This window comes from Curcuma longa, chromosome 4 (assembly GCF_044706935.1).
Source record: "Curcuma longa cultivar G26 ecotype Majalengka, Jawa Barat chromosome 4, ITB_CL_G26_1.1, whole genome shotgun sequence".
In the NCBI taxonomy this organism is placed as follows: Eukaryota; Viridiplantae; Streptophyta; class Magnoliopsida; order Zingiberales; family Zingiberaceae; genus Curcuma; species Curcuma longa.
In genome coordinates, this window is record NC_133864.1 from 17,971,140 (window position 1) to 17,989,494 (window position 18,355).

The 18,355-nt window shown below is 40.7% G+C and overlaps 4 protein-coding genes across 5 annotated transcripts; 3 read left to right on the forward strand and 1 right to left on the reverse strand.

Annotated features, from left to right (window-relative positions):
- Positions 1-241: 241 nt before the first annotated feature.
- On the reverse strand, positions 242-4,474 carry LOC141827724 (F-box/kelch-repeat protein At5g60570-like). Of its 2 annotated transcripts, XM_074715042.1 has the most exons (3): positions 4,259-4,474; positions 3,970-4,153; positions 242-1,714 (listed from the first exon to the last, which is right to left on the reverse strand). In XM_074715042.1, the coding sequence occupies exon 3, from the start codon at positions 1,657-1,659 to the stop codon at positions 343-345; it is 1,317 nt and encodes a 438-aa protein (XP_074571143.1). In that variant the 5' UTR covers positions 1,660-1,714; positions 3,970-4,153; positions 4,259-4,474; the 3' UTR covers positions 242-342. The 2 variants fall into 2 exon arrangements, with proteins under 2 accessions (XP_074571143.1, XP_074571144.1); XM_074715043.1 differs by having other exon boundaries at positions 242-1,682; positions 3,970-4,474.
- Positions 4,475-12,056: 7,582 nt separating this feature from the next.
- LOC141828673 (peroxisomal 2,4-dienoyl-CoA reductase [(3E)-enoyl-CoA-producing]) lies at positions 12,057-14,576 on the forward strand. The gene is made up of 5 exons (XM_074716129.1): positions 12,057-12,331; positions 13,001-13,160; positions 13,491-13,660; positions 13,736-13,961; positions 14,174-14,576. Exons 1-5 carry the CDS (start codon positions 12,146-12,148, stop codon positions 14,326-14,328), a joined length of 897 nt encoding a protein of 298 aa, XP_074572230.1. The 5' UTR covers positions 12,057-12,145; the 3' UTR covers positions 14,329-14,576.
- Positions 14,577-15,631: 1,055 nt separating this feature from the next.
- Positions 15,632-15,988, forward strand: LOC141827205 (rapid alkalinization factor-like). Its single transcript, XM_074714444.1, has one exon. The coding sequence runs from the start codon at positions 15,632-15,634 to the stop codon at positions 15,986-15,988; it is 357 nt and encodes a 118-aa protein (XP_074570545.1).
- A 767-nt stretch (positions 15,989-16,755) lies between these two features.
- Positions 16,756-17,352, forward strand: LOC141828267 (rapid alkalinization factor-like). The gene has a single exon (XM_074715667.1). The coding sequence runs from the start codon at positions 16,790-16,792 to the stop codon at positions 17,147-17,149; it is 360 nt and encodes a 119-aa protein (XP_074571768.1). The 5' UTR covers positions 16,756-16,789; the 3' UTR covers positions 17,150-17,352.
- Positions 17,353-18,355: the final 1,003 nt, after the last annotated feature.

Below are 18,355 nucleotides of genomic sequence, written 5' to 3' on the forward strand. Positions count from 1 at the left end.
AGAGAGATCTTAGTTGCAATATAAACTCGAAGTCACCAAAAACATTGCTAAGCAAATCTTAATTTCAGAACATCAAATGAACAAGCATGAAAAATGCAACTGAACGGGAGTTTAGAGCAAGAAAAAAGAAACATCCAGATTAATTCGATGGTCTACTTTGTGTCTAGAGACCTTAAATTGCAAGAGCACAAAGTAGCATAAAACTACAAATTATCATGTAGGTACTTGGAAGCAAAAAAAAAAAAAAAAAAAAAAAACTCAGTCAAATAAGTGGTTCCATGAATTGAATATGCCCAACTCCTAGTAAGTAATCCATGAATAATATCAAATGTGATACCTGAATTAGCAACCCATTATTGCACAGTTGTAGACAAAAGCACCAGCTCTTTCTCGAATAGAAAGCACATCCCACTCTGCTCCATTTGCATTTCCATCTTCAGGACGCCAATAGTGCAGAATAATTACTTCACCTTGAGGTCCTCTGTGGCCACCAATCACTAACAGTTTATCGTCGCATGCTTTGAAAGCAAGACCCCAGCCATTTGAGTAGTCGGCTCTCACAGGCAATCGCCTTACGACATTCCAGGTGTTATTTGCCTTGTTGTACTTCTTAACTTCATTCGTGGATTGATCAGCAGCATAAAGCTGATTATTTACAACAGCAACAAGAGGGGGGGATTGAGTAGCTCTATTACCACCAGGATACATGTCCCTAATTCTTCGCCATGTCCTTGTTTGAAGATTATATTCCTCACCACAAGTTAAAGAATCTGTATGGTTTGACATGCCCCCTATAACATAAAATTTACCATCCATAAAGAAGCCGGAACATAATCTCCTTGGGACATTCATATCTGGTAGAGTCTCCCAAGCACCAGTCTCCGAATTGTACATCTCCACACACTTTGAAGTGCGTCCAAGCGAATCACTTCCACCAGCAACGATAGCGATTTCCCCAGAGCTTCCAGATCCAAAAAGGCAACGAGGTAAGTTCATAGGTTTGCATCTAGACCAGTCACGCCTTATCAAACTGTACACCCAAATAACAAAGCCTATTACTTCGCGCCCAAAAACAAGTAGCTGGGTTCCCACAGCTAGAGATTCCTTATCTGCACAAGAGAAGCAATCGTCACATGGCATCCTTGGCAGCCTCATCCATCTACGCCTGAAAGGATCAAATGCTTCCCAAGGCATCAAACTACATGCCAGGTAAACCCAGTGTTCGATAACACCGTACTGTCTCCGTAATTTATAAAGACAACCGCTACGAATCAGTGAGTTAAACCTTCTGTTCAGACAGGCAAGTGAAGGGTAGTCAGACCTGCATATGAAGGTCAAACAAACTAGTGCAACATCATCATAGAGTCCAGGGAAAAAACTATCATTAGATCTTTGATCAGTATAACTATCTCCAGTTTGAATCTTCACCGTAAGCCTTTTACTTTTCAACCCTCTAATATTCAAGCTGTCAACATTCACATCTTTGTCAAACATATCCTTCTCCTCCTCCCCCAGTAAGCTCCAATTATTTGTTAAAAGTAGGCAAGCCAATAAATATTTGTGACAAGAACCACAATCCTGACTAAAAGATCCTAAAATCTGTAATAGATAATTTAGAGTGGCATTCATGGTTCCCAGATTGCGATGTTGTAATTCCATTCCTCTGAGGGTGAGTACCTTGACTATCAGCAGTCACGCAATTATACACAGATCACTGAAAAAAAAATATTAGGCTCTTAAGAAAAAGGAAACAGAATTAAATCACAAGTGTAGATATTATTATTTGCAAACGCTATGGTAGCATACAACTTCATGGCATATAAAAAAATACATAATAAAACTGAAATAACAAAGCTAGAGATTTGACTTCAGGAAAGAAGAGAAATACAAGAGTTACCACCATCAACTATTACTGTGAATGCATAATAGGCCAAATAACAACCAGACATTATGCTAATCAAGGAATGGATCACAAAGATCAGATTGATGCCACCTGACCCATGAAATTTAGCAGTAATTCATATGATGGAAGTAGCCATACTGGCAAGTCCAAGCTTGCATAAATTAACCTATAGACTCCAAAATGGGTGAGAATTTCACAATTTTAACAGTGAGGTTTTTAATGTAGAACGGGCAGCAGGGGTACAGCCATTTATAGCAATTACCAAGAACTATAGTACAATTTAGTACTTTCAAGGTATATGCTAGAAAACAGCTATTTTGCCTCCCCAATTGAATTCTTGTACGGAAATTCATGCTGAAGATGACTTGAAATGACTAACTAATTAAAAAGGTGAACAAATTCTGCCTCCTCAATTGAATTCTTGTATAGGAATTGAGTAGTTTTGGCATCATCTAAAGCATTGATGACAAGATGGGTTCGTTGAATTCATACATAAATCAAACTAATAAATTGACAACATCAAGTTATAGTTTTGGTTGGTTTTGCAGCAATACAAATCTATACAAAGATGAGCTTCCATATAACATCAACACCATGAAGGTTAGTAGCAAAAGCATCAAGCCAAATAATACTTAAGTCGTCAAACAGGAAATTTGACCTTTCGTACACATAAGAACCACTTTAGATATACATAAATCAAACTAATAAATTGACAACATCAAGTTCTAGTTTTTGGTTGGTTTTGCAGCAATACAAATCTATACAAAGATGAGCTTCCATATAACATCAACACCATGAAGGTTAGTAGCAAAAGCATCAAGCCAAATAATACCTAAGTCGTCAAACAGGAAATTTGACCTTTCGTACACATAAGAACCACTTTAGATATTATTATAGAGTATATGGCCTTTAGCTCCAACCTTATGGCAGAACCATCTATTTTGAGCCTTCGTCAACCATATCTGGAGTCCAACAACATGAATAGGCACACTGGAATGGTATATCTCTAGCATATATAGATCATCATAGCAGAGTAGCCATCTAGTATATTACTTTTCATTTGACAATTCGGGAGATGAATATTTGTAAGAATTGAACTTCCAAGATGTTCATTTATTAAATGGATACCTATGGGAAAAGATTGACTTTATGTTGCAACTAAAAGAGATTTCCTTCAACCTACGGGAGAAAATTCACAATATGGTGCAAAAGAGATTCCTCTACCTCCAAAATTTGTGTTGTAAATAACCAACTGCCGCTCAATGTAAAACTCTTTTTTTTTTTTTTTTTTGCAATTCAGCAATAGATAAGATCTCCCAAAACAGTTACTACCTCTAGAACCAAAATTTGTGTATATTTTCTAACTATATGCAATGGAAATCACATAAAAATTAAATAATTACCCTGTCAAGTTCACTACTGATTCTGAGGGAGTCTACATTTGGATATACTCTTTGATGCAATATAATGAGTTATACGCCACAATAATGTGATTTCTAAGAAGTATCAAGCTTTGATCTTCAGAATCTCATAGAACCACAGCTACCCAGCTACATTATAACTTTCACGGCTTAACCATGAATATGTGCAACCTGAGTTCAGTACACACAGTGTTTAAAAGTTATAGGCAGAGCCCTTTTTTAGATCGACATGGGTTCATATAGTCCCTTTCATTTTTTTTTCACTGATCAACAATATAGGTTCATAAATGTTCGTCCACGAAGTGGCATGTGCACAAAAGGGATACACATATAAAAGTGCCATATATTAGGATGAAACAGCAAAATAGTCCTACTGCAGATGAAGCTCACTATACAACTCTTCAAAGAACCAATTCGACTGCAGTTCACACACTACCACGATTTTATGGTTCCAATTAATTGAATGGAAAAACATTATATTAATTTTTCATCGCAAGCACGCAGCTTTTTGGTCGAGAGCTGGAATATTCCCTCGACTAATGAACATTCAATCAAATGCAAAATGCCTTATATACCAATAGACAGCTAAAACAGAAACGTTGCCAGGAAATTTGATCAAGTAAATGGTCATAGATGTGATTTTACCTCATCGGATAATGGCCAACCAGTCTCAATTGGTCACAAAATCATTTTCAGCGCATCATCCGCTCCTTGCCTAAATCCCCACGAAAAGAATGGTATCATGTACCTAAGCTAGTAACAAAGAACCCCAGATCTCCAGATCCAAGAACAAGCTTCGACATCAGAAGACCAACTACAGGGCATAACCCTGTGAATCAGAATCAAATCCACCTAATCAAACGTTGCCAAGAAAAAACAACAGGAATCTCTCCTCATTCCACAAGAAATCAAACATCTCAAGCCAAACACCTACTAGAGAACCGATCGAGGGCATCGCCAAGGTTCCAGATCCGCCGACGGCGATCCGAGGGAGGGTCCGTCCGATCGCCCAGAATGGGCCATCGCGCTACCAAAAAAATGGGCGAAGAAACGAGGAACTGTCAGTCAGCCGGCACAACCAGATCAGCTTCAGGTCGTGGAAACGGCGATCGAAAACGCCTAGCAGAGATCGATTCGCCGCCGCAGAGGCAGAGCGGAAGACAGAGAGGGGTAGGCTTCGCTTCGCCCGTTGCGAGTTGATACTTAAATGGAGGCCGGAAGCCGTGGGCTTACAATAGGGGCAAAGTGGTAATTCGACTGTCCAGGGACAACCGATAATAAATAGCATTAAAATTCGTACTGGCCATCGACCGTCCGTTCCCTCTGATCCGGGCGATGGACGACAGGCATGTGGTCCGTATAGTAAAAGGATATGCAGATAACCGTAGTGTCAATCTCGATCTGTGGCCGCACGGGAGCGAGGCCAATGTGGCAGCTAGCTACCTTCCTGCTTCCCACGGACGAAACTCTGCGTTCTGCACCCGCCGGGACCACCGACGTCACCCGGCGTCACAAAAGCGGGCCCCACCTCACCGGCCTGCCCGGTTACGTGCTGCGGGTGGATACGCTCGGGTACCCGTTAGTATTTCGAAGTGGGAGTTCTAAACTCACCCCCATTTACTCAATCTCGCATCTGTCGCTTCCAATTGAACCAGATTTGAAAGGCGTAGATTTCGAGTAGTAATGGGTGACTTTATACGTTGGCTTTTGCCAGGCTGTCGAGTAGGCCAGGGTCGAGCACTTTACTGAAGCGGGGAGTGGGAATTCTAGTTTTTAACTCAACGGTAAACGGGGAGATAACGGCATATTTCTATAAAAGGAAAGAAGGGAGTTATAAACAGGCGCAGAAGAGAAGAAAATTACGAGAAAGCCACTGAGTCTCTTTTTTTTTTTAATCTTCTTGTTTATATTTTATAAATCTTAATATTCACATCGTTAATAATAATCTATCAAGTAATAAACCTTGTTGAGTACGATGAGACTTTTTGAGATAAACTCATGTATGCCAAAGTCTTGCCTTTGGATGATGAAAAGGCATTTCGAGTACAAATGTATAGTTTCCCGAGCACATTTTGTAAAGAAAATGTGTAAGGATATGTCGATTATGATTAATGGAGGATCATTGCGACAGAGCATCTTCGATTATGATTGTTGAAAGAGAGTGTAGAAATGCATGAGAGTAATTCCTACTTCACTTTCTTTCACTTGTGAAGAATTTCCTATTGATCTTAGGCATTTCAGCATTATTTGGTTCTACATGTGTAGGTATAAAGCATCTAAGTTTGGCGGTGTGCTCGTGCCTTAGTTCATGGTAGATGGACGAAAAGAGAGATGAAATGTTAGTTGTTCTAGCTCTCGCGACCTTTTATTGTTGATTTGGATAATTGTAAATATGATTCTCATGTCTTTAATCAGTCATGTTTACCATGCTATACGTGTTAGGACTCGTGAGCATTGTGTTAGGATCTATGTCTTTATTGCCTGATTGCTTCGATGATATTGTGTATTAGAAAACTTGAAGCGAAGCTAACTTGAACCAAGCTTGGTTCATCGCCTTCCAAGAAGACTATGTTCAAGGTTTAGTTCTAATGACTATCACTACTATTTTTCTTCTTCTTGAATACTTTTTGAAGGCGGAGAAGTCTTCCGTAACAAATACAATCAAATATAAAGATACAAATGAAATCAAAAGAAATTAAAATAAACATGTTTACACGAGTGAACTTTACTTTGGATATTTCTTGTTGTTTTAAAATGTCTCTTGTTGGTCCAGAAATGCAATAGTACTTCATCCTCAAATCCTTAAAAATCGACGGCTTCAAATCATCTTGAAATTTTCTTTTATAGGTTACTACTCGAATTGATTTCTGCTTAGCAATCAGACTAATTTCCGCCTAACAGTCGACTACCTCTCAAATCCCATCGTTGTACCTATAAAATGGCTATTTTGAGACAGTTTAACCACCATCAATTGATTGCTAAACCCTAACGATTGACTACCCCTCAAATCCCATCATTGTACCTATAAAATGGCTATTTTGAGACAGTTTAACCACCATCAATTGATTGTTAAACCCTAACAGTCGATTGATCATAAACAATCAAACCTCGTAGTCGAGCTCTGAACCTTCTATACGCGTGAACAATGCCACCGGTTGATTGTTACAATTCAACAGTCGACCGGTAACCTTCAGTCGAACTAATCAGTTAAGTTGAGTAAAGAACATTTTATTCGCTCAAACAGCTCCATCAGTGGATTGGTAGGAAGCAATCCATTATTGGGTTCCAGCAATCGATTATTGCGTTCTAGCAATCAATTATTGGATTCTAACAAACCCCCTTTACTCCCTTAAATCTTGAATTCGAAATTTAGAGTCCATCGATCGATCAATATACCCTATCAATCGACTGATACTCCTATTTTTACCTTACTAAAGTTGAATTCTTTCGTCTTGTCTGGTATCTAATTGACCTCAAACTATCAAGATTTTCTTTGCTCAGCATCTGATCAATCTTAACCTACCGAGGCTTTCATGTTCCTAGCATTCGGTCACACTTGACATGCTAGGACTTCTCCTACGTCAAACATTCAATTTATTTTGACCTATTTGGACTTCCGTACTCACTTAACATCCGATCCTTCATAATCTGTTAGGACTTTCCATTACTAAATAGTTGGTCATTCATGGCCCACTTAAATTTCATTTTTCATATTAAGTGTTTGGTCCTTTATGATCCATTTGGACTTCACTTCTAATGTCAAGTATTTGGTCATTCATAACTTTTATTCTTATCCTAACTCTCTCTATTAGACTTCTGAACATAAAATATCTGGTCAATCGAGATCAACTTGGACTTCTCACTTCATATCAATTACTTATTGGACTTTCGATTGCCAAGCTCCCAGTCAATCGAAATTCACTTGGACTTTTGGCTCAACCAACTAACATATTAATATGTTGTTAACTTGTAAAGTATCCAATCAACTTTGATCTACTTAATATCTCACTTGATCAACTAATATATTGATCGACTATTAAGTATATGATCAATTTTAAGCTATTTGATGTTTTATTCGACCAACTAACATATTGATGAAATATTTAAATTCAACTCGAGTCAATTCGAACTTAATCAATTGTTCCGGCTCCTTACCGACGACAGCTGAATCACCAGACAGGGGGGAGGCCGCGTCACCCGATGTTTCCACAGCAGAGGAGAGAGGACCTGAAAAGGGGGGCACTGAACGCACGGATTAGCTGGGCGCCGGGGAATCCCGGCGTGGCCACTCCGACGCTCAAGTCAGGCCGAGAAGAAATGCTAGTGTTTGCGGGGGATTCCAGATGGGCGGAGTGTCATACCTGAGGGGTTTATATAGGGCGAGAGGAGGCGATGCCTTCGGATCTGTGCTCTTGCCATTGGAGGATAGGGCGGAATTGCTGGGTCACGCGTGTGACAGATTCCGCGGATCGGACGGTTTGTCCATGCGGCTTATCCTTTCTGAATGGATGTGATCTGGCGGGGCCAAGTAAAGAGACTTAGTGTACACATCGCCTCTTGTGGATAAAGCATTGGAAGAAAGAGGCACATCGATCCGTTGGTATCATCTCTGCGTCAAGAGTGGCCGGTATGTGCGGTTGAGATGTGTGGATGCAAGGTATTCTCAACTGCATTGATAAGGGGTGCTCGGTCCGTCCCGAGCTTGTCACCTGTTTCGTTACTGAAGGGATCAATATGGGATCCTTGTCCTAAGGTAGGCACCTGATGCGGCGACCATGCCATGAGGTCGGCTTATGATATCGAGACCAAATCGTGAGGTCGGCGAGAGTTGCAGGATATTGGACACCGAGGTTTGAAGGAGCTCGGCTGGCATAATGATCTCAGTTCTACCCTGGCAGGTAGGTAGGCGAGGGAATGCTGTGCCTACTTGGGTTTGCCGAATGCCAATAGCGAAGATATACGGTTCCTTAACGAGGTTGGTTCGTAGAGTAGGCGTAGAGCGTTAACCCCAGCTGTGGGGGGGGGGGGGGGGGGGGGGGGGGGGCGCATATGAGATGTTGAGGTATGTGCCGACCTCGAGGCTAGGTGGGCCCAGGGTAGTTCGTATCCCAAGTTGGGGCTGTTAATAGGACTTCTTAGCCATGGTGCTGGGGAGGTGACTCCCCTGTCTAGGATCTGAGTTTACTTCACCTTCCTCTCCTCCTAGGAGGATCAGCTTCTCCTTATTGGATGCCTCGTCCTTACTACGTGTCTTCTGAGGGACTCCTTTTATCCTACGTGTTTGCCCACGTCATTCCATCCGGATCACAAGCCTCCCGACCTAGTTTAGTCGAAGGAGACGTAGTTCGACTGACTGAACACAAGTTTGGTTTGCTTCGTGTATCTGTTTATTTGGGCCCGTTCAGTTACGACCTTTACGTTGGTTTGATTTCTTTCATTGATCTCAGCGCCCATCGGCTCGAATTGGCCACCTCTCGCCGCGTCGATTGTTGTGGTTTGCTCATCAACGGTCAGGATTGTTCGACCGTTCGACTTAAACCCTCAGCGTTTCGTCGTCTTCTTTACTTGTCGCTTCGAGCCCTAACTCCCGCGTGTTCTCGTGCTCCGACTTCCCTCCGATCTTGTTCACGTTTCTTTCGCCCCCACGATTTCCTCATCTTCGCCCATGTCTGCTTTTTCTTCGTAAGTCTACTATCTAAGTTTAGTCGTGTTTCGTGTTGTTCTGTTGCCAAACCCTAGGGTTTTGTTCTTTTTCCTCTTCTTCTGCGTCGACCGACTTCTTGTTGTGTTTCCCCGTCCATCCTGCTGCTTTTACTCTTCCTGCTCTTCCATGGGAACCCCAGTCCGCTGGTATGAGGTCGAGACCTCTTTGCTGCGTTCGGATGATGCGGTGTTGCTTCGGGATCGATATGTGAGCCCTATGAGATTATATGTTGATCTCAGCATTTACCTTAAGTGACTATTTAGCTGTCTATTTGAAATTTTAATCAGGGTTTGCTACTTTAGCATGTAGACCTATGACTATGGATGATTCGGTCTATGGAGCATGACTAGGAAAGCGACTGATTAAAATGAATAGATTCAAGCTAAAAAGGAAGATTAAATATATTTACATCTTTTTGAGAATATTCACTGGTCGACCCATTTCTGTTATGTATAGAAATGATTGTGAATATTAGAGATATGAAACATGCTCTTGACATGATGATCAAATTGAGGGATTAGAGATGTTCATATTGATGTAAATACATATTATTTAATCTAGGTAAATAGCAAGACATAATGAGTCCAGGAAATGGTTATGTACCACTAGAAAAGTGATTTATGTATCACTGAAGAACGGCTAGGTGCCACCTGGATGATGGTTGTGAGCCATCAGATAAATGACTGTGTGTCATTCAGAAAATGGTTATGTACTATTTGGAGAGCGGCTAAGTTGGGTGTAACAACTTTCTTAGCATTGATCGCTCTATGAGCAGCTATGTAAGGTGTAACAACTTTCTTAGCAATGAATGCTCAATGTGCTTGCTGTCGCACGAACCATTTTCCTATGTATGAATTGGTTGTTCTTACAGTCTATGTGACTGTGCATTCCGGTTATATTTAGTCTATGTGGCTAGATACCTCTTAATGGTCTTTGTGACCATTTGCCTTTGTGGCTTCACTTGGACGAGTGGGAGATGTTGGCAGTTTCTGTAACCGCCGCCCACCACCACCACGCTGCACTCCCACGGAGTGCACGCACAGCCTCTCCCTATTAAAGGGAGAGGAAAGCCCTGCTGCAAGTGGAGCGGGCAGTGAAGAGGTTGGTCCAAGTAGCGATCTGAAGAGGTTGCGTCCAAGTCGAAGAGGGAAAGAAGGGATTCGTTCCTGACGCCTGCCGGAGAAGAGGAAGAACCAAATCGAGGATTTGGTTTGTGGAAACTTGAGGAGCCTTCCGATTCTTCGTGATCGTTCCTCCGACGCGAGCAATCTCAGCCAAGGCACGCTACAACAGGTACATGATTCTACAGTGTCGAGACTGAAACTCAAGATCGAGACTCGAGATCGAGATGAGGTCGGCATGTGATGCCGAGTGAGTGCCGAAATCGAAATTCAAGGTCGTGACTCGAGGTCAAAATGGGATCGGCGCGTGATGCCGAGGGAGCACCGAGACCGAAACTTGAGGTCGATACTCAATGCCAAGATGGGGTAGATGCATGATGCCAAGTGAGTGTCGAGATCGAAATTCGAGGTCGAGACTCCAGGCCGAGATAAAATCGGTGCATGATGTTGAGTGAGCGCCAAGACCGAAACTTGAGGTCGAGACTCGAGGCTGAGATAAGGTTGGCGCATGATGTCGAGTGAGCACCGAGACCGGAACTCGAGGTAGAGATGGGATCGGCGCGTAATTCTGAGTGAGCGTCGAGATCGAAACTCAAGGTCGAGACTTAAAGTCGAGATGAGGTCGGCACTTGATGCCGAGTGAGCGCCGAGGCTGAAACTCGAGGTCTAAATGAGGTCGGCACTTGATGCCGAGTGAGCGCCGAGACCGAAACTCAAGGTCAAGACTCGTGACCAAGAAGGGGTCAGCGTATGATGTCGAGTGAGCGTCGATACCGAATCTCAAGTTCAAGACTTGAGGGCGAGATGAGATTGGCATGTGATGTTGAGTGAGCATCGAGATCGAAACTCGAGGTCGAGACTCGAGACAGAAATGAGGTCGACACTTGATGCCGAGTGAATGCTAAGACCGAAACTCAAGCTCGAGACTCGAGACTGAGATGAAGTCAACACATGATGTCGAGTGAGAGCCAAGCTAGAACTCGAGACCGAGATAGGATCAGTGCGTGATGTCGAACGATTGCAGAGGTTAGGCCCTATACCTAATCTTTCTTAATAATTCTTCTCATTCTTGTTTGTCAGCCACGCGATGTTCCATCAACAACCACATGTTGGTTCCAAGACTCCACCGTATCACACTTTTTTCAATTAGTCTAGTCGAAAAAAACGTAGTTCGATTGATTGAACGACGTTGAGTTGTCGTTGGGATACCTTGATGAGGTGTCATCACTTTGCCGCTATCGATATATTTATGATCATTAAAGTTTGGGTTACCATATTAAATAGAGGTGTCTTTTCATTATTTTTCAAAAAGTATATAAATAAACATTTTTATAATCTCACGTGGATATAAATAAGAAAAGAGTGAAAATAAATAAACATTTTTATAATCTCACGTGGATATAAATAAGAAAAGAGTGAAATTAAATAAACATCTTTATAATCTCACGTGGATATAAATAAGAAAAGAGTGAAATTAAATAAACATTTTTATAATCTCACGTGGATATAAATAAGAAAATAGTGAAATGAAACTATTCTTCTCTTGCTCCCTTTAAATTCTTTCTATTTTCTCGATAGCCCATTACATTTTGGTCGAGCCGCTCTAGTTTAAGTCCCTATTACATAATAATATAATTTTATTCAAAATTATTATAATATTATATAAAAGATTTTAATTAAATTAAAACAATTTCGACTAAGTGAAAAAAAATATTTTAATATAATTATATTCTGATTTTGATTAAATTAAAGTAAATTTTTATAGTATTAAAATAATAGTATATATATTTTATAAAAATAGGAAGAATTATTTTTTAAAAAAAATTATGTCTTTTTAGTTTTATCCAAATTTATCATATTCAATGGCTTACTATTTACTTATTTAAAAATGTTTCGTTGTAGGAAACTACGTCAACCTGCTCCAGGCCAATTGAATTAGGGATAAAGGCGAGATCTCCCCGGCGGAGTAGAGCGCTTCATCCTGCGAGAACCATTGATGGAGTCTCCCTTCAGGGCCGATATCCTCAGAGGCCAGGTGGCTTTCGTAACCGGAGGAGGCTCCGGGATCGGCTTCGAGATCTCCAGGCAGTTCGGTAAGCACGGAGCTTCCGTGGCCATCATGGGTCGCCGCCGCCATGTCCTCGACGCCGCCGTCTCCGCCCTTCAGTCGGAGGGGATCCAGGTGACCAACATGCTTCTGCTAAAAATTGAAAACCTTTTGTATGTTTTTTCTAGAGAGAAGGCTTCTGTTTCTTTATGCTACTTCAACTTCAACTCTGTGATTCTTATAATAGCCCCTGTTAGGACACCACGCTTCTCCTTCTGATGCTTTTTATTATATTTCTCGTCTAGCTTTTCAGATAAGATGGTAACTACTCAATTATATTGAACTCAAAACTCTATAACATCATCATAAGCTGAGTTAATATTTTTATCATTTGGGTGCTATTAACTCTGATGCTTGTGTTACTGATAATGTTAAATTCTAAGGATAGGAAGAATAACATGTTTAATAACCAACTTAAAGCTTCAGATAGGTCGATGCTTTCTTGGAATTAAAGTCTTTTCTCTTTACCTACCTTGAAATGGAATGATAAGATCATTCCAACCTGACACACTATATACTACTACCAATAGTCTACAGCCAAGTTAGGACTGTTTTCTTAGTTTGATGCTAGTCTTCTTAAATTCAATTGAGTTTCTAGAAACTCATTTCGTTAGACGGGCATGTGTCGGAGCTTCAAACATCCAAATCAGGAGTAAAAACAACTTGAATTGTGGCTAGTAGAGTTACCTGGTAAAATTCTGCTGTGTTCTGCTAGAGTGAATTATTTGCTTGACGTGATTGCAGGCCATTGGCCTTGCGGGTGATGTACGTAAGCGGGAAGATGCATCTAGGGTTTTGGAAGAAGCATTTAAGCATTTTGGAAAGCTTGATATTCTTGTGAATGGAGCAGCGGGAAATTTTCTTGCATCACCAGAGGATTTATCACCAAATGCTTTTCGAACAGGTAATTGTCTTCCTATTTGATGATACAGTCTTGGAAGAATTAGTTTAGTTTATTATCTTCTAGAATTAACAGTGTTATATTTTTTCATCACTGTTTCACAAATCTAAAGGATGACTAACTGTTCAAATAGCAATACTTCCATTCCTCGTTATATATGATGCGTGCAGAACAATTATCTTAGTTACTTATGAATTTCATAAAAAACATCGCTAGTCCTTAGTTTATGGTTTCTGTTTTGGTTTTTTTACCTTGAATTTCTTGCAGATAGTAGCAACTATATTTGATAGATGCTAATTAAACAGTTACATTTCTTTGATCTGGAATTCCTAGTTCTCGACATTGATTCAGTTGGCACATACACCATGTCCCATGAAGCTCTAAATTATCTTAAGAAAGGAGGTCAAGGAAAAGGTCTGTCCACCGGGGGGCTAATTCTGAACATTAGTGCAACTTTGCACTACACAGCTTCTTGGTATCAGATCCATGTATCTGCAGCTAAGGTTTGCATTATTAAATATCATCTTCACATAGAATTAGGCAAGCACTCTACAACTTTCGCTCTCTTATATAAACAGGCAGCCGTTGACAGCATCACTAGGTCATTAGCCCTAGAATGGGGCACTGATTACGATATAAGGGTCAATGGAATTGCTCCAGGACCAATCCAAGACACTCCTGGGATGAGGAAGCTTGTACCTGCAGAAATGCAGAGCGATGTCTCTAGGGATGACAGGCTTCTACATAAGCTGGGAAAGACTTGGGATATTGCAATGGCTGCCTTATATTTGGCTTCTGATGCAGGTTTGTTATCTTATCTATTGAGGAAATTAGTTTCTAATTCCTCTTATCCGCTATTTGGTTATCCTTTATCCAACATCGTGAGAGATTTAGCTAATTTGTTGTTTATATTATATGCATGCATCTCATGATTTCTTAGAAATCGTTCTGGATTCTCTATCAGATCACCATCTATGTTGTTTAGCTTGAGGCAAACATTTGACTTCCTCCTGTAGGCAAATTTGTCAATGGGACTACAATGATTGTCGATGGAGGGCATTGGCTGAGCCAGCCCAGGTACATCGCTAAGGAAGATGTGAAGAATTTATCACGAGTCGTGGAGAAGAAGTCGAGAAAATCACCTGTTGGCATTCCATCCAGCAAGCTGTAGTCGTGCTACAATTGCCCCCCATGTTATTGTTCTATGGCAAGGTTATAGTAGTATATATAAGCTGCCAAGTTAATTGATTCAAGGAGTTATTCTCTTATTAATCATTAGAATATTGAAGTGAATCACTGAATCTGTGAATTTTATTTAATAAATTCATAATTTGGGGGGAAATTATCATGTATTCAAGTCCTGCGCATATCGAGATAACTGAAAATCTAAAGACAATTATCGAGTTTGTAGTGTTTAAACTTGTTTGATAAGGTAATTGATTGAGTCTAAAATGAATCAAATCGTTAAAATGATTGTTCAAGTTTGATTTGATTTTTTTTATTAATTTAAGTTTGGTTTAAGCTGAATTTGAGTTTAATTCATTTAGATGTTATTTAGTTCTTAATTTAAGTTTATTTGATTATTTAAATTTTTTACATTTTAAGTTTTATTTTTTTGGTTGATTATTGTGTTTAATAATATAAATTTATTTGTTTATTTTGAAAGTTTCTTTATTTATTTAGCATGTTGATAAGAGTTTTATTGATGAATATTATTTATGAATATTAAGGAGCTGAACATATATGTTTAAATTTATTTATTTAATTTAATGAGTTATTAAATTTATTCATTGAATTGATTTGGTGTGTATTGACAAATATAAATAATTTTTTATGAAATCGAATATTAAATTTATTTATAAACATTTGATTCATTTACAACTCTATCTACTACAGTTATTACGGAGTACTAATAACATTGAGTTCAACTTTAGCAAAAAGGTGAAATCTATCATCTCAGTGGCTTCACACGGTCGGTCTCACGATCATCTATGAGGAGGTAAATCGGGAAGCTGTAGTTTGTCACTACGGGAAGGGTATTATTTCGGCTTTGTCGAGATTCGATCTTTATCCACTTCAATAAATATATTCTCACACTAACCAATTCAATTATGTTCCGATAACATTGAGCTCAACAATTCTACATAGAGATGTGATTAAATGTGGTGTAAAACAAACAAACTTTCTCAACTATTATTATATTATGTCAATGTAGTGGTTGTAGTATTAAATCCTCACAATGTCTTATTACTTTTGCCTAGTTTAATTTAACATTAGTTATTGTGTAATTAATTATTATAAAGTACGTTGATTGCTATTTTAACTTTTTAAAAAGAAAAGATCACTCTAATAATTAGGTGCTCCTTTTAAATTTTGCTCTTTCCTTTATAAAGCCATGCATTGCCCGACTTCCAGTCCCAACTCGCTCGGTCTTCCCCTGCCTGCCTCAACCAATTCTCTTTGATCGCCATCAAATGGCAGTCAGACCGACGGCCGTCTTCCTCCTCCTCCTCCTCCTCACTGCACTCCTCCCCGGCGGCGGCCGGAGCACCAGCGTGAGCGAGTTCCCTCTCGGGTTGCTCCCGTACTCGCTGGGGGGCTGCCGTGGGACGATCGCGGAGTGCCTGGGGTCGGGGGTGGAGCTGGACCTGGACACGGAGGTGAGCCGGCGGATGCTGGCGACGGCGTCGGACCACATCAGCTACAAAGCGCTGGATCCGAACAAGGTATCGTGCAGCCAGAAGGGGGCTTCGTACTACAACTGCCAACCGGGGGGGGAGGCCAACCCCTACAACCGCAACTGCAACCAAATCGACCGGTGCCGCTCCTAATAACGTCGACGACGACGTACGACGCAGCGAAATGAGTGTGGAGTGATTGCGCTGCTTTTTAGTTGTGTGCTTTCGTCGAACAGATGGCGTGCGCCCGCGCGCGTTATTGCCCGCGGTAATAATAAATGTCTCGAGTTAAGTCTATGTAATCTTGTTCGTTCTTCGTCGAGTCTTAATTTGTCTTTCTAAACTTTGTATCTTTCCCGTTTGTTAAGCAGTATGTGTTTTTCCTGTTCAATGATATATATATATATACGAAAATGCTATGCAGTGCAACATGTGCTGTGTGACCTGTGCGCAACACCATAATTTACCGCCGTTGCTGCCGCCCTCGTCGTGCCGTCCGACTACTGTCGGCTGCCGCCTTGGGTGCGATCGAGGTGCCACTCGTCAATGCTCTGTCCTATATCGGATTTCAATCGGATAGTGATCGGAATTCAACGTAATTTGATTGGAAGCAATCATCCTTTACTGCACGATCACTGTCGACGGTGATCAACTCAGATTCCGACTAAGGAAAGACCAACGTACGACTAAATTTATATATATATAAATTTACTTTTTTAATTAGAATAATTTATAATTAATCAAAATAAAAGGCAAAAAAACACACTACGAATCAAAATAAAAATGGAAAAAAATCATTTTTAATATTCATTTTTAGTTTTTTCCTTTATTTTAGAATTTGAAAAAAAGAAAAAAAAAAAAAAGGCAACGGCAAGTCTTCCGAGTGGAAGGAAGACCTTTTTTTAGCAGAGAAAGGAAAAGCCCTGCACCTCTGTTCCCGCCGACAACCCCCAAATGGCGACGCTACAGCGAGGCTTCCGCGCCCTCCTCTCGCTCGCCTTCCTCCTCGCCGCCGTCCTCCTCGCCCCTGCCTCCGTCGGTGGGGCGCCGGGCGCGCTTCCCCTCGGCTGGATCTCCTCTCTCTCCGGCTGCCGCGGCTCCATCGCGGAGTGCCTCGCCGGCGACGAGTTCGACCTCGGATCCCAGGCGAGCCGCCGCATCCTCGCCACCTCTGGTTACATCAGCTACGGCGCTCTCAGGCGCGACACCACCCCCTGCTCCCGCCGCGGTACCTCCTACTACAACTGCCGCCCCGGCGCCGAGGCCAACCCCTACTCCCGCAGCTGCTCCACCATCAGCCAGTGCCGGGGATGAAGGGGAAACCCCTAGATCTCTGCTCCTGTCGGCGAAAGAGATTCTCGTGGAGGGGAAAAACGGACTAATTTGGTATGTAGTTTGTCGTTGTGTTCGATTTTTAAATAATTCTCATTCTTGCTGGTATGAACTGATGCTATTGTTGAATTGACGGTGTAAAAAACATTTTTATTCTATGCAATCCCTTAAATTTTTTTTTCAAAAGAAAATCTTAAAAAGCAAGCAAACAAACAAACAAATAATTCTTTTTAGGCTTTGTTGTTTCCAGTTTTCACCAGATTTTGTGGTCAATGGTTCCTGCACTTCTTGTTGCTTGTAGCTATGAAATACTGAAAGTGCACTGTTTGTGTTATTGCTCCTTGATCTTCTAATGGTTAATGGGTTTTGTGCAAGTAGATGTTCATCTAGAAGAGATAGGAGAGGAAGAAGGAATTGGATCGACTGAAACAAACCTAGTCTTCATTATTAATGTTGCTTTGTTTATGTATCTCTAACCATTGGTAGCACATAGAGTTTGGTAAGGGTAAGGAGGAGTGAATTGTTGAATTGATGAAGAAGCTATTATTTTGCATATTCAACCATATTCTAATATGTTTTTGTCGGTCGATCCCCTCTGGAGCTGATTTTTAGAATGTGGACTCATAAGAACAGTAGGAATGATAAATGAAAGAGTATTTGGTAGTCATCAGAAACCACAAGGAAATTTAAGAATGAGAAGAGAAAAAGATAAAGGCAAGGAGCCATGGCATTTAAAAGTTTCTTGCATGAGTTATTACTGAAAGTGTTCATGACTGTAGAACGGCTTTAATAGTGGGGCAGATATAATTGCTTGAAAGTAATCCAGTGCACTGTGGCCTATGATTTGGGTTTAGAGAGATTAAAAGATGTAGCTTATATAGTTTCTTTCCATGAGATTAACTTCCAGTTCGAGTGCAACTCTCGATCTTTCAATTTCTAAATGGTAAATTCAACTGAAACAAACATAGTCTTCATTATTAATGTCGATTTGTTTATGTATCTCTAACCATTGGTAGCACATAGAGTTTGGTAAGGGTAAGGAGGAGTGAATTATTGAATTGATGAAGAAACTATTGGTTTGGGTTGTCGGTCGATCCCCTCTCTGATTTCTAGAATGTGGGCACATAAGATCAGTAAGAAATGACAAATGAAAGAGTTTTGTAGTCATCAGAAACCACAAGGAAATTT

Coding starts and splice junctions, on each gene's coding strand:
- LOC141827724 (XM_074715042.1), bottom strand. CDS start 1,659: ATGGAATTACAACATCGCAATCTGGGAACCATGAATGCCACTCTAAAT.
- LOC141828673 (XM_074716129.1), top strand. CDS start 12,146: ATGGAGTCTCCCTTCAGGGCCGATATCCTCAGAGGCCAGGTGGCTTTC. Junction 13,161..13,490: donor ACCAAATGCTTTTCGAACAG/GTAATTGTCTTC, acceptor TGGAATTCCTAG/TTCTCGACATTGATTCAGTT. Junction 13,962..14,173: donor ATATTTGGCTTCTGATGCAG/GTTTGTTATCTT, acceptor TTCCTCCTGTAG/GCAAATTTGTCAATGGGACT.
- LOC141827205 (XM_074714444.1), top strand. CDS start 15,632: ATGGCAGTCAGACCGACGGCCGTCTTCCTCCTCCTCCTCCTCCTCACT.
- LOC141828267 (XM_074715667.1), top strand. CDS start 16,790: ATGGCGACGCTACAGCGAGGCTTCCGCGCCCTCCTCTCGCTCGCCTTC.